Here is an 18029-nt window from a genome sequence, read left to right as displayed (position 1 = left end):
GGAAGGCAGAAAATCTTAAATTTCTAAAGATATGGAAAGATTGGTGCAATTTTCTAAAGGGTACAAGGAAACTATCTGATTTATGTTATATAATTACATATCTAGATATTTACTAATTTGAGAACAGCAGAATATTGAAGGTACTCTCTATGAAATTTACATAGTTAAGGAATATGGTTCTATAGAGTGACACAATCTTAAAGCCATAACACAATAGGTACATCATTCTAGACTGCTGAAGTCTTGTCTTTATGCTGATATTGAGAATTCACTTATTTTTCATAACAAATTTTCTTCGATAGAAGAAAACATATGTATCATTCAGGCTTCTGATTTATACGTTACAATACAGATTCATGAAAGAAAGGTACGTAGTTCAAACTTAAAAGAATACCTTAAGCAAAAAGAGAAACCACAATGAACTTTGAAAGTATGTACACTCCGCATCAAAACAATTGCGACACCTAACGCCCTGCAGTTAGGCCACCCAATATACACCTTCTTATCCCATAATCGTGTCAGGTAAAGGCACCCCCTCGCTCTCCTCCTTTCTTCTCTCCTATATTAAAATTAGCTAACAAAATGAGCGCAATTCTTATTTCAAACTACAAATGTATTAGTTTCGATAAAATGAAATAACAAAACCGAGACGAAACAAGATTCATAAGTTGATTTAGGGAGAAACTGAAACACGCACAATGGAAAAAAAAAGAAACCGATGGATGCCTATTTAGGGAGAGAGAGAGAGAGAGAGAGAGAGAAGAGGAGAGAAGAAGAAAAAGAAAGGGAGAACAGATAAAACTGGAATTCAAATGTAGTAAGAAAACAACATAACATTATAAAGTTCCGTTTCCAGAAATCCAACAGTAATATAGAAATAACGTTTGCTTTTACACATTTTTCAGAACTATTCGAATATATAGAGGATGCTTTAAAAATTCATTATGTCACTTTTATAATGGATAGCATACTCAATTTCAAGTAGAACTGTAGATCTCAGAGACAAATCCAGAATAATGTGAAAAGTTTAACACGCGTGCTTTGTTTCCACGTGATTCGATTGCAAATTCGGTAGTGTTCATCGGACGTACTGTTCCAAAATACATTCTAATATACCCAGTAGATAGCATTGGTCATATCATCCATTTCAGACTACTAATGCAAACTGAATAAAACAGCAAAAAGAAAAGAGAAAGAAAGAAAGAGAAAATAGAAGACAGTTCTATTTTACTATTAAATTTCTATCAGAAATACCCTATATTAAATGTCCAAACTGTATTGTAATGAAAAGTTACAAATGTTAGAAAGGAAAAGTTTATATTCATCATAGATGTAGCATGTTTCAAATTTCAACGTGAGAAAAAACACATTGAATTATAGGATGGGAACAAATTTTGTGTCGAAATAGTATAAATAAAATTTTGTTTTCAAATAACCAAAGAGTTACCATTTTCTACTCTTTTCCGAAGATTTATCTGTTCCCAACATCCAGCATTGATTTCATCTATTCTGGATATAACGTAATTTGCACAGATAGAATGAACACGCTAAGAGCTCAAAAGGACCATCGTGGCAGTCGGATGATGTTGGTCAGATTATAGACCACTACGGGGTCGAGGATTGAAATCCGTAGTGACCTGGTTATTCGACTGATACTCGGTAACCCAGAGGATATAAAAGAGATTTTACTTATTCCCTTGCGTTTAAACAGCATTTCTGTCAGAGATGACCAAGACTGGAGATGTTATCCCCAGAGCACGAAAAACACGATGCCGTACTTAACAGTTAATTAGATTCTCCAGTCCAGGTATATCGGGCTCTTGCTCCGTTTTAACTTTGGAACATGAAGTGCGTGTGTGTGAGAGAGGAAGAGAGGGGGGAAGTGAAAGATGCAAAGACAGGATAGGGAAACGTCAAGACAGAGAGAGAGGGGGACGAATATAAATATGAAACATACTTATCATTACAGTGTATGATATAGAACGCACACGCTGTTTATTTGAATTATTAACAGTGATGCATTGTATGTTCTCCATCAGAAGATAAATCTCTGCATCCATTATTTTATGCGAAAAAAATCATACTACCCGACGGAGAATCGAACCTAGATCTTCCATTTGGAAGTCTGGCATGTTACCATTACACCACCAAGTTTTTTGGCCAAACTTTGTTTAGCAAATGGTGTAGTGTTTCTTTCCGAGAACGATAACACGAAAAGTGTATACTGCAGATCAATGATGACTTTGGAATGTCCTGGTAATTCCCTTCTTCTTCCCCAACCAGAATTCGTAAATTTGTCTCAACCATGATACAGGTGTTTCCTTCCGCATTCCTATGTATTGCTTGTCCAGTATGATAAGTCGATTCTTCACAATCACTTTGTAAAAAGTTTAACTTTGGGCTGAACAGGATTTGAACTTACGTTCAATAGCTGTACTATTTATGAAGCCATTACGTTACCCCTACACTATCACACCATCTGAAATTACAAGCCAAATATTACTTACTTTAGCTCTGATCTTTGGAACGAACCAAAGTACACAACGAAATTGACTTATTCGACGGCCTAGAGAGATATTAGTGCCCACTAATGAAGGAAAAACATACAATCCAGGAAAAATTACAGAAATAAAACATATTTTGCAGTAATTTCGTCGTGCAAGTTCAAAAGTATAATAATAATAAATGTTCACATTCACAATATAGTATATTATTATTATTATTATTATTATTATTATTATTATTATTATTATTATTATTATTATTATTATTATTATCAATTATCCGCTTCGTTGGAAAAATTGAGACAAAATAGTAGTATGTTCTGTTACTCAGACACTGTTTAGGATTACTAAAGCGCTCCTTGATATCAGTCATTTTCATCTCAGCGAGCCGGAAAACCATGAATTCGTCACTGATATTGGTTATTTCGATCATTTTTATATGTATCACCCTCCTTCAAGTTGAGGAGCTGAATTTGGATTTAAACAGCATCAGAGGTGTCCCTGTTAATCTCAGCGACTCCCAAAATTATAGATTTGCCACATATGCCGGTAATTTTTCGTTCCTTTTAATTGTCGCTTTCCCTCCACATCTCATCAGTTTCATCGTCAAAGTGATATGACAGAAACCATCTCAGGTTCGAACTTCATCTAGGTTGAAAATTTGATCGAGATTGGTTTGGTGGTTCAAGAGTTCAGTAAGTTTTATTTAGTTTTATATATATATATATCCCTCTCCCATTCTCCTCCTCAAGTTCTCCAGTGAAAGTGAAATGATAAAAATCATCTCAGGCCCCAAGCTCACCTATGTTAAAAATTTGATCGTGATAGATCCTTTGTTTCACGAGTTATCAAGTTTTATTCATTTTTAACTTGTCCCTCCCCTCAAACCCTAAGTTATATCGTCAAAGTAAATAAATAAATATCATCTTAGGACCAAACTTCATCTATATTGAAAATTTAATCGAGTCCGGTCGGGTTGTTCAAGAGTTATGAAGTCAGAAAGACAGTCACTTTTATTTTCATTTCCTTTTACATATATATATATGTCCCTCTCTCCGGCCCCTACGTTGCAACGGTAAACTAAAATGACAAAAGTCGTCCCAGATCTATGTTGAAAGTTTGGTAGAGATCGGTCTGGTGGTTCAAGAGTTATTACGTTTTATTCATTTTTATATCTACCCTCCTCCCCTCCACCCAACCCTAAGTTTTACCGTTAAAATGAAATGATAATAAAGCTTCCCAGGCCCGAACCTTATCAATGTTGAAAATTTGATCGAGATCGGTCGGGTGGTTCAAGAGATTAGGAATCACAAACATAGTTACTCTGAATATTATATGTTATTATTATTATTATTATTATTATTATTATTATTATTATTATTATTATTATTATTATTATTATTATTATTATTATTATTATTATTTTTGCGTACTTTTCAACTTGCACGGAAAAATTACTCCCAAATATGTTTTATTTTTTTATATTTTCCTCGATTGTATGTTTTGCTTTATCAGTGGACACTCATTTCTCGGCTGTCGAATAAATCAATTTCGTTGTGCATTTTGGTGTAAATAATGTTACAGAAAGAAGCCGATTCGTTCCAAAGATCAGAGCTAAAGTAAGTAATATTTGGCTTGTAATTTCAGATGGTGTGATAGTGTAGGGGTAACGTAATGGCTTCATAAAAAGTACAACTATTGAACGTAAGTTCAAATCCTGTTCAGCCCAAAGTTAAACTTTCTTACAAAGTGATTGTGAAGAATCAACTTATCATACTGGACAAGCAATACATAAGAATGTGGAAGCAAACACCTGTATCATTGTTGAGACAATTTACGAGTGCTGGTTGGGGAAGAAGAAGGGAATTACCAGAACATTCCAAAGTTATCATTGATCTGCAGTATACACTTTTCGTGTTATCGTTCCCAGAAACACTACACCATTTGTTAAACAAAGTTTGACTAAAGAAACGTAGAAAGTTTGGTGTAGCGGTAACGTGCCAGGCTTCCAAATGGAAGATCTAGGTTCGATTCTCCATCGGGTAGTATGATTTTTTCGCATAAAATAATGGATGCAGAGATTTATCTTCTGATGGAGAACTTATAATGCATCACTGGTGATAATTCAAATAAACAGCGTGTGCGTTCTATATCATACACTGTAATAATAAGTATGTTTCATATTTATATTCGTCCCCCTCTCTCTCTGTCTTGACGTTTCCCTATCCTGTCTTTGCATCTTTCACTTCCCCCCTCTCTTCCTCTCTCACACACACGCACTTCATGTTCCAAAGTTAAAACGGAGCGAGAGTCTGATATACCTGGTCTGGAGAATCTAATTAATTGGGAACTTCGGCATCGTGTTTTTCGTGCTCTGGGGATAACATCTCCAGTCCTGATCATCTCTGACAGAAATGCTGTTTAAACGCAAGGGAATGAGTAAAATCTCTTTTATATCCTCTGGGTTACCGAGTATCAATCGAATTACCAGGTCACTACGAATTTCAATCCTCGACCATGTGGTGGTCTAAAACCTAACCAACATCATCCGACTAACAGGATAATCCGTTTGAGCTCTTAGCGTATTCATTCTATCTGTGCAAATTACGTTATATCCGGAAGAGGTGAAATCATTGCTGGATGTTGGGAACAGATAAATCTTCGGAAAAGAGTAGAAAATGGTAACTCTTTGGTTATTTGAAAACAAAATTTTATTTATACTATTTCGACACAAAATTTGTTCCCATCCTATAATTCAATGTGTTTTTTTTCACGTTGAAATTTGAAACATGCTACATCTGTGAGGAATATAAACTTTTCCTTTCCAACATTTGTAACTTTTCATTACAATACAGTTTGAACTTTTAATATAGAGTATTTCTGATAGAAATTTAGCAGTAAAATATTACTCATCTGTTTTCTCTTACTTTCTTTCTTTTTTCTTTTCTTTTTGTTTCGTTTCTTTCTTTTTTCTTTTATTTTTGTTTCGTTTCTTTCTTTTTTCATTTTTGTTCAGTTTGCATTAGTAGTCTGAAATGGAGGATATGACCAACGCTATCTACTGGGTATATTAGAATGTATTTTGGAACAGTACGTCCAATGAACACTACCGAATTTGCAATCGAACCACGTGGAAACAAAGCATGTGTGTTAGACTTTTGACATTATCCCATATGTGTCTCTGAGGTCTACAGTTCTACTTGAAATTTAGTATGCTATTCATTATGAAAATGACATAATGAATGTTTAAAGCATCCTCCATATATTGGAATAGTTCTGAAAAAATATGTAAAAACAAACGTTATTTTTATATTACTGTTGGATTTCTGGAAACGGAACTTTATAATGTTATGTTGTTTTCTTACTACGTTTGAATTCTACAGTTTTATCTGTTATCCCTTTTCTTTTTCTTCTTCTCTCCTCTTCTCTCACTCTACATCATTTATAAATCTCTGTGTAGTAGACATTCGTTGGTTTCTTTTTTTCATTGTGTGTGTTTAAGTTTCACTCTACATCAACTTATGAATCTTGTTTCGTCTCGGTTTTGTTATTTCATTTTATCGAAACTAATACATGTGTAGTTTGAAATAAGAATTGCGCTCATTTTGTTAGCTAATTTTAATATAGGAGAGAAGAAAGGAGGAGAGAGAGGGTGTGCCTTTACCTGACACGATTATGGGATAAGGAGGTGTATATTGGGTGGCCTAACTGCAGGGCGTTAGGTGTCGCAATTTTTTTGATGCGGAGTGTACAACTAAAGCTCGGTGAAAATCTTACATATTCAAGCCTTTCATTAAACAGTACAAAAATTTAATAGACACACTATATATATATTTTTTTTTCTATATACAGAATATTGTGATTTTGTTTATTGTTTTCATGCCCAGTATGACTCATCATATTTTACACGAATGTATATACAGTAGTAATATGTTCAGAGTTTGCACTTCGTTTTGTTAGGATGTTCAATCATATCAAAGCTTGGTACTCTTCCATCTTCATGTACTAAAGTCATACGTTGATTAATATATGACGAACGAACACGTACTAAATTACGAAGTTTTCTGTTCTAAAAGAAGTTACTAAGTTACCGTTTCTTTTGATTTTACCTTTCGTCTCAGTATCCCATTAAACTGGAAAACATGAAAAGAAAGAGAGAAAAAACTTTCACAGCATAAAAATGCAGTAATTTACTCGTCAGTACTTGAATTGAACTAAAAAGTATAGAAATCTAACGTGTTAAAAGTGGCGTAACAGAACTTTCGTAAATTTCAACTATATTTATGGACTCTTAACTAGTTCAGAAAATCACTAGTCTTGTATTACGAGTGTAGAATTGATTTTAAAAATTCAGACTTTTAAAAAGAAAAAATACATGAAAAAATAGAAATTACAGCAGAAGCAGTTCCAAACTACTATCATTCTTGTTCTAATATTGGTTCATTACATATAATTTACTACTTGCAAGAAAACACTTGTAGAACTTCCCAAAATTTATGAAGACAGGATCGTATTTTTTTTCAAGTTTTCTTCACTTTCTTGTATGAATGTAACCCAATCTGTTTATCACATATAACGTGAAAGAATAATATAAAATCACCTATCGTTACATCTACAATTCCATTAGCATTTAACAGAAAAATGTCCGAAGATTGTACATAATTTAGCGGTGATAATTTACGAAGTAATACTAACAGTACGGTATCTTTTAGTAGTAAATTAGTAAATTCAATAGCACTTTCTGTAACTTTTATTAGTAATGTAATTTTTAACATCAGTTCGGTAAGTTGAAGTAGTAGTAGTAGTTTCAAACTAGAGAGAAAACATTGTTTGCAAATCTTGGTCTTCCGGTTTCGAATTCATGCGAGATTGGTAGTTGGTTGTAAAAACAATTGCCAAATCAAATAAAAGTCGGAAAAATATAAAGTAGAAAAAGGATATGGTGTACCCCAGAAGCGACGCGCGTACTGATCGCTTTAGGCTACGAGAAGGATGCAGGGGCTACCCATTAACAATGAACGGAAGGGGCTAAATACGCGAGTCCAGAAACAGTAAAATATCCGAATAGGAAAGTGAAACTTTGGGGCCTTCACAGATAGGAGCTACGAGTTATCGAAAATTTTGTCAAGAAGAAGAATAATCATAATATACAGCCACGAGACTAAATGAAAAGATTTAAGATCAAAGTTAATAGGAAAGGAACACAATATTCGGGGAACAACAACAAAAAGAATAGCATTGGAATTTTCTTTAACAAGAATTGCAAGGGTAAATTGATGAATGTGAAAAGAGTTAGCGACAGAATTGCGATAGTCAAATTCGTACTAGAAGAAAGGGAAACCTTAAATATAGTCAGCGTCTATGAGCCACAAGTTGGATGTAATAAGGCAAAGCAAGCATTTTGGATGCAGCTATATATTGCTCTCCAGAATTGATCGTTACATGAGAATCTTTTCTTCGAAAGAGATCATGATGTGCATGTAAAGCGTCAAAATCAGGATATGAACTAACATATATAGAATATGGATTGGAAGACATAAATTAGGAAGATTGGAGCAAACTACAAGTGGCGGGACGCGGAGAATCTTGCCATCCCGAATACCTTCCACAAGAAGAAAGAAAAACACCTTATTACATATAAGAGTGGCATCCTAAGGTATCAGATCGACTTCATCTTATGAAGGAGACAAAACCTATATGACGCAAAGGACTGTAAAGCAACACTACCTTGTAGTAGCCGATTTCTGAACCAAAGAAATAAAAAGAAGAAATATATTCCTGTTCGAACGGAGTGAAGGGACAAATACTGAAAAAATCGAAAGGAAATTACCACGTCGCAAGTACTGCAAAAGAAGACAAAGGAGGTGCATGTGGAAGAGGAGTAGATCAGAGTATCAGTAGTACTTAGGGAACCAGCAAAAAACAAAGTTGTTGAAGAAAGACAAAGAAGATGCCTTATTGATGAAGAAACGTAGTGATGGAATAAAGAAGCTCAAGCAGCTACAAAGGAGAAAAAGAAATGATACAAAACATGGAAGAATTCTGGCAATCAACAAGACTCGAAGAATTACACGAAAGCTAAGAAAATGTCGAAAAGGAGTTAATGTAGCAAAAGCATAGTTTATAATGAGTTTAAAGACCACTTAAAAAATAAGAGAGAGTGAAATATCTTTTAGAAGCTTTCAAAGTTGAGAGAGGGTATAGAAAGATATTTCGCATGTACGTTGCGTCATAGACAAACATAATGAGATTCTAACAAGTGACGAGAAGTTAAAAAAGAGCGAAGGAGTGTTTAAAGAAATTTCTCAATGAAGGAAACCCGAGGGAAACTTGCAAACGTTTACACATTTATTATGGATTTCTTCAGTCTCATATTACGGCAGAGATAAAAATATCATAAAAAAGATGAAAAATTGTAGAATATCAGGACATACATATCGAAGCTTGAAGAAACTTTAGGTAAAGAAGGGGTATTATCGTCTATTCGAACTAGAAACTATGACAAAAGAATGTAAAAGTAGCTACATAATTCCGTTTTAAAGAGACACTAGAGAAGAATAAAACATACGTGCCATCCAATGAAGCTCAGGGGAAGAAAGTGATAGAAACAAGATTGACGAAAATGACTGAAAGTACAGAGCACCAATTTGCTTTCATGCCAGACCAATTGACAATATTTGCACTTAGGATGCTAATGGAAAAGTACAGAGATTACCAGAAGGAGCACCATTTGGTTTTCAGCGACCTAGAGAAAACGTGTGATAGAGTGTCAGGTAATCTAATTTCGCACTGAAAGAAAAATGTGTTCTGAACAATTCAAGACATTTATGCTGGCGTAGAACAGGGGTGAGGAGCTCTTGAGAAACAATAGATGAGTTCACAGTGAAATTGGGTTTCATCAGAGATCTAGTCTTAGCAAGTACCTTTTGCAGTTGCCATTGACGAACTTACAAAGGATATCCAAGAGCAGATTTGCGGACGACTTCGTGCTGGTGACTGAACGCAAAGCAGTGCTACAAGGAAAATTAGATACTCGAAGATGATCGTTGGAGAGGAAAGAGTTTAAAATTGATAAAATTTAAGACAGAATGTTCACATTACCCATTCAGCAAAAATTTAGTAAAAATTACAAGGATATTGTGGAGGATGAAAATGGCATTTTGGTAATGACAATGACAAAGAAATTCAAGTAATTGTAAGTAATACTACAAGGAATGTTCAGAAATAGACGTAAACAGCATAGTTAGCAGCTTTTGGACAAAATGGAGAGAAGCGACAGGAGTATTGTGTGACTGTATGTTACGATATCTCTTAAAAGAAAAGATTACAAAACAAAGACTTGCCATATTATACAAAGCGGAATGTTGGATGACGAAGAAGACCGAAGAAAGATATATGTTGCAAAGAGGAAGACGATCCTGTGGATACATGGAGTCGCCCGGAAGGACACAATTAAGAATAAAATTGACTGAGCAATAGTAAAGGTGATACCAGTAGTAGAAAAACTATAAGAAATTAGGTTTCGATGGCTTAGACATGGAAAAAAGAACGCCTTTGGAATTTGTAGCTCACCCAGTGCATGCTATGGAACTGAATGGGAACCGAGCATGGGTTAGACCAAAGATGAAGTTGGATTGCGTGAAGAACGATCAGATGCAGTGTAATGACATAGTGGATATGACACAAGATACAAACAGTGCAACACAGTAATCCAAAAAAAAAAGCCCACTCAAGCTAACTAGGAATAAGGTTTAGAGAAAGAAGAAGAAGAAGCTGTCTTTCTAATGAAACAGAATATATATATATATATCATTAGTCTGTGTGTTTGACATACAATAAGGCTATGTATATAAGTTGTCAATAGTACTTAGAATGAAATTCGAACCTCATGTAACAAGAATTTTGGTAAAAGTGCTACTATATGTGAGGCAAGTACACTAACATCAATAGGACAAACATTGGCATAACAGCTTATTTATATCTGGGAAACAGTTATCAATATACTCACGTTAAAATCTCCAAAGTGCATAGATAACTCCAACTCCTTAATATATACATAGCTTCCATTAAGTCCGGCACTAGCAGTTCCACTTATTTCATATTCTTGTATGGTAACACTGAAAGAAAAGAAATATTATGCCTATTTTATACTCTAACAACGAAATAATATTTTACAATAAGCCTTCAAATATTTTCATATGCAAACTCGATTATACACTATATATGTATGATGCTGAATTGTTTTTCCATGATATTCTTTAGCCTAACCGGCATAACCGTGGGACATAAAACTCAAACTCAAGCATTTTTTCATGTTTCTAAAACGAAAAGAAGATTATAATATAGGCCTATAGGTAGTGATGTGAGGTGGAAAATTTTCCGGAAAATTTTCCGCTACATTTTTCCGGAAAATTTTCCGTTCTAAAAAAAATCAGTAATTAAGTAACAATTCCTCAGCAATCATAATTTTTTTTTTGAATTCATGTACAGAAATGTAAAAAAAATGAAAGATCGTTTAAAGAATCTGAAAATTTTCATCACTCAGACAATTTTCAGTACTATGTAGGAACAAGTGAAACAATTTTTCATGAATCGAAGAATTGTCTGTCCTGTACAGTGATGAAAATTTTCCGGAAAATTTTGAAACGGAAAATTTTCCGATTCATAAAAGCATACTCCACTTATTCCTACATCGTTGTTTAGCCGTGATGTGAGGTGAAAATTTTTCTTCTATATTTTTCCGGAAAATTTTCCGTTCTTAACAAATATCAATAATCAAGAAACAGTTCCTCAGTATTCATAAAATTGATTGAAATCATGTATAAAAATGTTAAAAAGTGAAGATCGTTTAAAGAAACTGAAAATTTTCATAGCTCACCCAATTTTCAGTACTATGTAGGAACAAGTGAAACAATTTTTCATGAATCGAAGAATTGTCTGTCCTGTACAATGATGAAAATTTCCGGAAAATTTTGAAACGGGAAGATTTTCCGATTTATAAAAACATACTCCAATTATTCCTACATCGTTGTTTAGCTGTGATGTGAGGTGGAAAATTTTCTTCTATATCTTTCCGGAAAATTTTCCGTTCCTAACAAATATCAGTGATCAAGTAACAATTCCTCAGTATTAATAACATTGATTTCATTTATGTATAGAAATGTTAAAAATTGAAAGATCGTTTAATAAATCTGAAAATGTTCATGGCTCAGACAATTTTCAGTACTATGTAGGAACAAGTGAAACAATTATCATGAATCGAAGAATTGTCTGTCCTGTACAGCGATGAAAATTTTCCGGAAAATTTTCCGATTCATAAAAACATACTCCACGTATTCATATATTGTTGTTTAGCCGTGATGTGAGGTAGAAAATTTTCTTCTATATTTCTCCGGAAAATTTTCCGTTTCATAAACCGAAATATTTTGTGTCTTGTATGGAAAAATTGAAGAATATTTTATGAGTCGGAAAGTTTTCATCATTTTGAAGCAATAAGTAAAACAACTTTTTGTGAATCGGAGTTTTATTGCTCTGTAGAAACAAGTGAAAGGAATTTTCATAGATCGGAAAATTTTCATCACGATGTAGAAACAAGAGGATGTAGTGGAAAATTTTCCACCTGACATCACTATACATAATATCCAAAACTGTCCGGGTTATGAAAAGTGTTTTCACTTGCTTCTACATCGTGTTGAAAATTTTCCGATTCATGAAAATTCCTTACATTTGTTTCTACAGAGCAATAAAACTTCCCAATTCACAAAAAGTTGTTTTACTTCTTGCTTCAAAATGATGAAAATTTTCCGACTCATGAAATGTTCTTCAATTTTCCCATAAAAGACACAAAATATTTCGATTTATGAAACATTGTTTCACTTGTTCCTACATAGTACTGAAAATTTTCAGATTCTTTAAACGATCTTTCGCTTTTTAACATTTTTATGCATGATTTCAATCAATTTTATGAATACTGAGGAACTGTTACTTGATCATTGATATTTGTTAACGGAAAATTTTCCGGAAAAAATATAGGAAATTTTCCACCTCACATCACGGCTAAACAACGATGTAGGAATAATTGGAGTATGCTTTTATGAATCGGAAAATTTTCCTTTTCAAAGTTTTCCGGAAAATTTTCATCGCTGTATAGAACAGACAATTCTTCGATTCATGAAAAATTGTTTCACTTGTTCCTACATAGTACTGAAAATTGTCTAAGCCATGAAAATTTTCAGATTCTTTAAACAATCTTTCAATTTTTAACATTTCTATACACGAATTTAATCAATTTATGAATACTGAGGAATGTTACTTGATGACTGATATTTGTTAAGAACGGAAAATTTTCCGGAAAAGTATAGAAGAAAATTTTCCACCTCACATCACAGCTATACAACGATGTAGGAATAATTGGAGTATGTTTTCATGAATCGGAAAATTTTCATCACTGCCTATAGGGTAAAACAGTGATAGTCACCATATACACAATAGACTACGCATTCCATCTAGTTTCGGTAATTGCCGATAGAATGCGGTGGAATGAGTAACGTAATTCTGCAAGAGACGTTACAGAGAAAATAAAATGGCCATATGCGCGTTTCTCTGTGATTACACATTGTGCGATGCAGAAACTAATCTAAGTCCGGTATTTTTACTTTCATATTTTTTTCCTTCACCTTACAGTAAATTCATGTTTGGCGAAAAATCACTACACTATTATCAGAGATTTGGAGCAAGAGTAACTTCTGTTCGGAATGTTGATAGTTTGGTTAACAGTCTTGGTTCTGAAGATCAACGAGCCATGATGGAGCAAATAATGGGGCAGACGTTGCTATTGAAATTCAGTAGATATGCCACAGAAAACCATACATTCATGTTTATCCATTTGTTACGTAGTACTACTTAATTAATGGGATGTGCATTAATTTTAAGAACTCTTTGTTAACAATATATCTTTACTGTGAAACGAATAATTTTGCATTTGTTTTAGGTAATATTATCCAACGATAGCTATTACCTTTTCACATCTTTCTGGTAGTGGGTGTATTTTATGTCTAAAGCCTTTAGACCTTTAGAGGCTATTCACAAAAGGATCCAATTTTGGTATCTTCATAAAAATGGAAGCGCTGCTCAGAGAAGTCATACGTCATCTATCAAAATACGTGGAATTTGGAATGAGAAAAAAATTGGCGAATACTGGATATTGCATCCTTCAACTCTTTCTTGACCAATATCGCAACATGACGCTGAGTGTAGCTGTGCTGGAAGAGCATTTTATCGTGTCTCTTTGCGTAAACTCGTTTTTATTTCAATGCTCGGTTCAATAGCATAATGTTTGTTGGTAGTGTTAATCAGTGATGATTTCGTTGCGATGGAGTAGCACATACTACACTACAACTAGCTAATGCCCCCAAATACATAGCATAACATTGATAGCATGAATATTCGGCTTTGTCATAGATATTGATGATTCACCTGGCCTGTACCATGATCTTTTGCACTTTGGATTACCGTAACGTGCAAGTTTTGTATCAGATTTCATGATACGATGCAATAAAAGTTCTTTTGTGTCTTTGAAGCAACACTTCGCAGGACATTAATTATTTTCTCCTTCATAAGATATTAGTTCTCCTCAACTAAATCTCTATTAGTTTCCTGAATTTCATTCCGTCAATTTTTACACCCACAACTGTTTCAGTAATTAACTTTTTAACATTCTGCGTTCTTTATCTTGCCCATAAAAATTTCAAGCGTTAGGTTTATTCATTTCTTTACGTGCTCGATTTTAATATTTTTCGCTTTTTTTGAATATCGTTTCTTTAAAGCGGGACAATCCATCCATCTATCCATCCATTAAAACTTTGAGACTTAGATGGTTTTTCACTTTTTGGGTATAGAAACTGAGGGATTTTAGGTATATTTTAAATTATTTTTAGCATTAATATAATACCACAGACGAAAACACTTGTTATGTTCTGAAAGTAGATTTACTCAAGGACATCTTAAAAAATAAGAAATAAATCTGATAATCGATAACACAATACTCACTTGAACGGTCCATTTCCATTTAAATTAACGATTGACGCTATATTTGCATCTACATTATAGTTTCCTTCGACTTCAATCCGGTGGAAAGTGAATGCGAAGTCCACTTGCAGAGACATCAACGTGATATGAAGGTTATTAATGTCGAAATTTGACAGACCATTAACTGTCGTATCTGTTGTTACAAGTGATATACTAAAAATAAAAATGAAAGGATCTCAAATATTTAGCCTTGAAGAATATATGCTCATGATTACCTTAATTCTTCTATTATTATATATAAATAATCCTAGCAGCATTAAATCTAGTGTATTCCTTAAGAGTAAGTTAATGGTATCCAAATCTTAAAAACAATGTTGGTTCCCAGACCAATATCATCTAAGAAGATTAATATTTTACATAAAAAATCAATAAGAAAAGTATAGGTTTATGGTCACAGAATGGAATTACTGTTTCAGTACTTCAAAACACATCGTAAAAATATGGTTACAGCACCTTGGGTGGACAAATAATATTTTGATGAGTGAGTTGGCTATGTCAATTTTCACTGTAAGTCTTCCTTTTCCCTCCCGTAGCTGTTTCTCATTAGTACGTGTGGAGTCTAGTGCTAATAATACGTGTTTACAATGGCTGCGCCGAATCAGAATCCTGCCAAATGTGAAGAACGCTTTGTCATAAGGTTTCCCCAAGCACGAGGTAAGCGCCCAATTGATATTCATAAAGCACTTGTCGCCGTTTCCGGAAATACCCGAAGGAACATTTTTCTGGACATTTCTACGACAATAAAGAGATCGAAAAAGAAGTTGAAAAGTTGTTCAAGCAACAGACGCTAAAATTCTATGAGATATATGTTAGGGGATACATAAGCCAGTACCTTGATTTAACGTGTGTTTGCAAAATGGCAGGTAATACGCGAAAAATAAACCCTGTAACACTAAATACATTGTAGTACACATTTTATTAAATAAATTTCTTGAATTAATTCTTTACTTTACGGGCAGGTCTCGTATTATCATCTTATCAGCTAGTGTGAAATCTGACAGTAGCCCATCTTTTACCTATACATTTCTTATTCAGGGTTCTAACCTTGGACCCTGTCAAAATATAACTACATGAGTTACTCGGCCTACATATCGTGAACGTTGTTAATGCAACAAGTTTGTTTTATATTCAGACTAGTCACTATTCTTATAAATGTGTACCGGTATTTCTCTCTTTACACAATACCACACGCAAAACTGTTACTTAACACTCTTGTCCGTGGGTTTTCGCGAAATCCAATCATCAACTCATAAATTGTTTCATTATCACCATTTGAATTTACCATCTGCCTCTTTTTCTACCCCGGACACCATATCCCTTAGCTCACTCCTGACATCTTATCGCTGGAGAAATCGAAAACTATTACACATAGCATTCATAAAAGCCTATAATATTTTGTAAATGAAAAAAGACTATTTACAACGTCAGCCGTGAATAATGAATACCGCTTGGAACTATCCAAGTTTAAAATGCAGAACTGACGATATGAAACTGTCCCTAAATCTTGAGATAGCTACAGCACTCTTAAACTTTACACCCGTAATACTGGCGTTACAGGTTACAGAAGATAACGACAAATTTTCCCGGTTTCTTCTGTTCTCCTTGTCTGACACCATCGGTTTCTTAATGTGTTCTATTCATTGTTATTCATATACCATGTGCCCCAAGGGTAGTATCTCGTAGTATATCTTTACTCTTGTTATCTTTACGGAAAAGTTTATCTTCTTCATTTCTAGAAGTTAAAAGTATTTCGGTGATGGCATTTATCGGTAGTATAGAAATAAACCTAAGTTGCGGTAACTGCAGGCAGGGAGTACCTACGCGAGGAATTCACCAGTCCGAACCCGCCCATCCAAACTTCATAGTCCTGCACACATTTGTCTTCATAAAACTTGTTTAGCAGAGAATTAACTGATATAGTATAAATATTTATAGTTGGTTGTATTTAACAATTACTTATCGTCTTTTCGGGGATAGGACAACACCACGGATTATAAACGCAGTGCCTTGTAGTATCGGATCCCCTAAACTTTGGTACCCTCCCAGAAAAAAGTTCTGGATGTGCGCTTGACTAGAAAAGACCACAAATTCAAGTCGACATTCCGCTCATTAGCGGCCCGAGCCTAAAGTGTAATAATAAGAAATTGTGGTTCAATGGTAACCCGAACCGATATACAGTAGAAAATTAACATAAGAAAAACTTTTCCATTTAATTTACTGAGTTAATTAAAGATACAAATTACGTACTTCTATTACTCAAATTATCTCACAATTTATGTAGCCTGGAAGCACGTGCACTGAAGTGTATGCTTCATTTAGTATGGCAGGAAATTTTAGGATTTGTATCTTGCAGTGAAATTGGCACAGATTAATAATCAATTAAGGTATAAATGACAATAGCTTGCAGCTTGCGGACTTATTTACTTATCAAATTACACATTAAATCTATGTTCTTTTCATGTAAGTATCGTATTATCATTTTGCTGTAATTATTTAATTTACTTTACAACAATTCCGTTGGATTGCCAAACCGTTCCGCCTTAGCAACAGCCCGAATTAAATACTGGCTTTGAGAATTTATGTATTAATGAGTTCTAACGAAAAGTTATAATACAATGATACAGTACGTAATACCTGCATTTCTGAAAGTAACTTGATTTAAACTCAAAGAAGAAATATACTACATTTTCTCTTTAAGCTGGATCACTAGGTGTTCTCGGTGCTGTGCTAAACACTGCTTGAATAGTGCGGCGTTGCCAGGTAGTGTCGAGTGTGTAGTGGTGCCAGATAATAAAGGACGTAATCATGGTATTCTGTTTGAATACTTTCAGGAGAAATTAGTTTTTGACCTTTACTGCTATTCACAGCTAAGTTCCACTTCTCGATCTGTAACGCTAGAATCCAGAAATTAAACGTACAAATTTGACAACAACGCATTATGGTGTTCTGCGCAACTTTCTTCTCTAAATCTATTTCCATAAATGTAAATTAATATTTAAATAAAATGTGAAACATAACACGAAAAACGGTTCGTAATAAGATCGTTACTTATAACGTACTTTACACATTCAAATAAACATTTCATAAAATTGAGCACTTCTAGTAAGATTTAACAGCAATTGCCATCTTGTGTGCTCATTGTAAAACGAATCAAATATTTCTTACTTCTATTTGTTACTTTTTGAATATCAAAAAAACACAACCAAATGAACAGTGTCTTGTGTTGTAGCTGAAACATAACTTCATCTTATAGTAGAATATTTATAATATGTAACGTGTCATTGGCAGTAGATAAGGGAATGAGTTAAAGTATGTACTGACTTCCGGATGGTGATTCACCTTAATATGGCACATAAATTAACAGGAATAACATATCCATGGAAACAGAGGTTACCCAGCAGTATAAAACAAGTATGTCTAGTCTCTAAGGGTGCCGAT

At 34.0% G+C, this 18029-nt stretch overlaps 1 protein-coding gene across 1 annotated transcript in view; it reads right to left on the bottom strand.

The window, feature by feature from the left end:
- The window catches only part of LOC145691956 (uncharacterized), a 233440-nt gene that overhangs the window by 107671 nt on the left and 107740 nt on the right, over positions 1-18029 (bottom strand). Inside the window, exons 4-5 of the mRNA XM_081767256.1 lie at positions 14553-14744; positions 10513-10621 (exon numbers count right to left, since the gene is read on the bottom strand). Coding sequence (XP_081623382.1) covers positions 10513-10621; positions 14553-14744 — 301 coding nt within the window. The remainder of the gene's footprint in view (positions 1-10512; positions 10622-14552; positions 14745-18029) is intronic.

This window comes from Thermobia domestica, chromosome 8 (genome assembly GCF_964235325.1).
Source record: "Thermobia domestica chromosome 8, izTheDome1.hap1.1, whole genome shotgun sequence".
In the NCBI taxonomy this organism is placed as follows: Eukaryota; Metazoa; Arthropoda; class Insecta; order Zygentoma; family Lepismatidae; genus Thermobia; species Thermobia domestica.
Note: the sequence above shows the minus strand (reverse complement) of the source record. Positions and strands in the feature narration are given on the sequence as shown.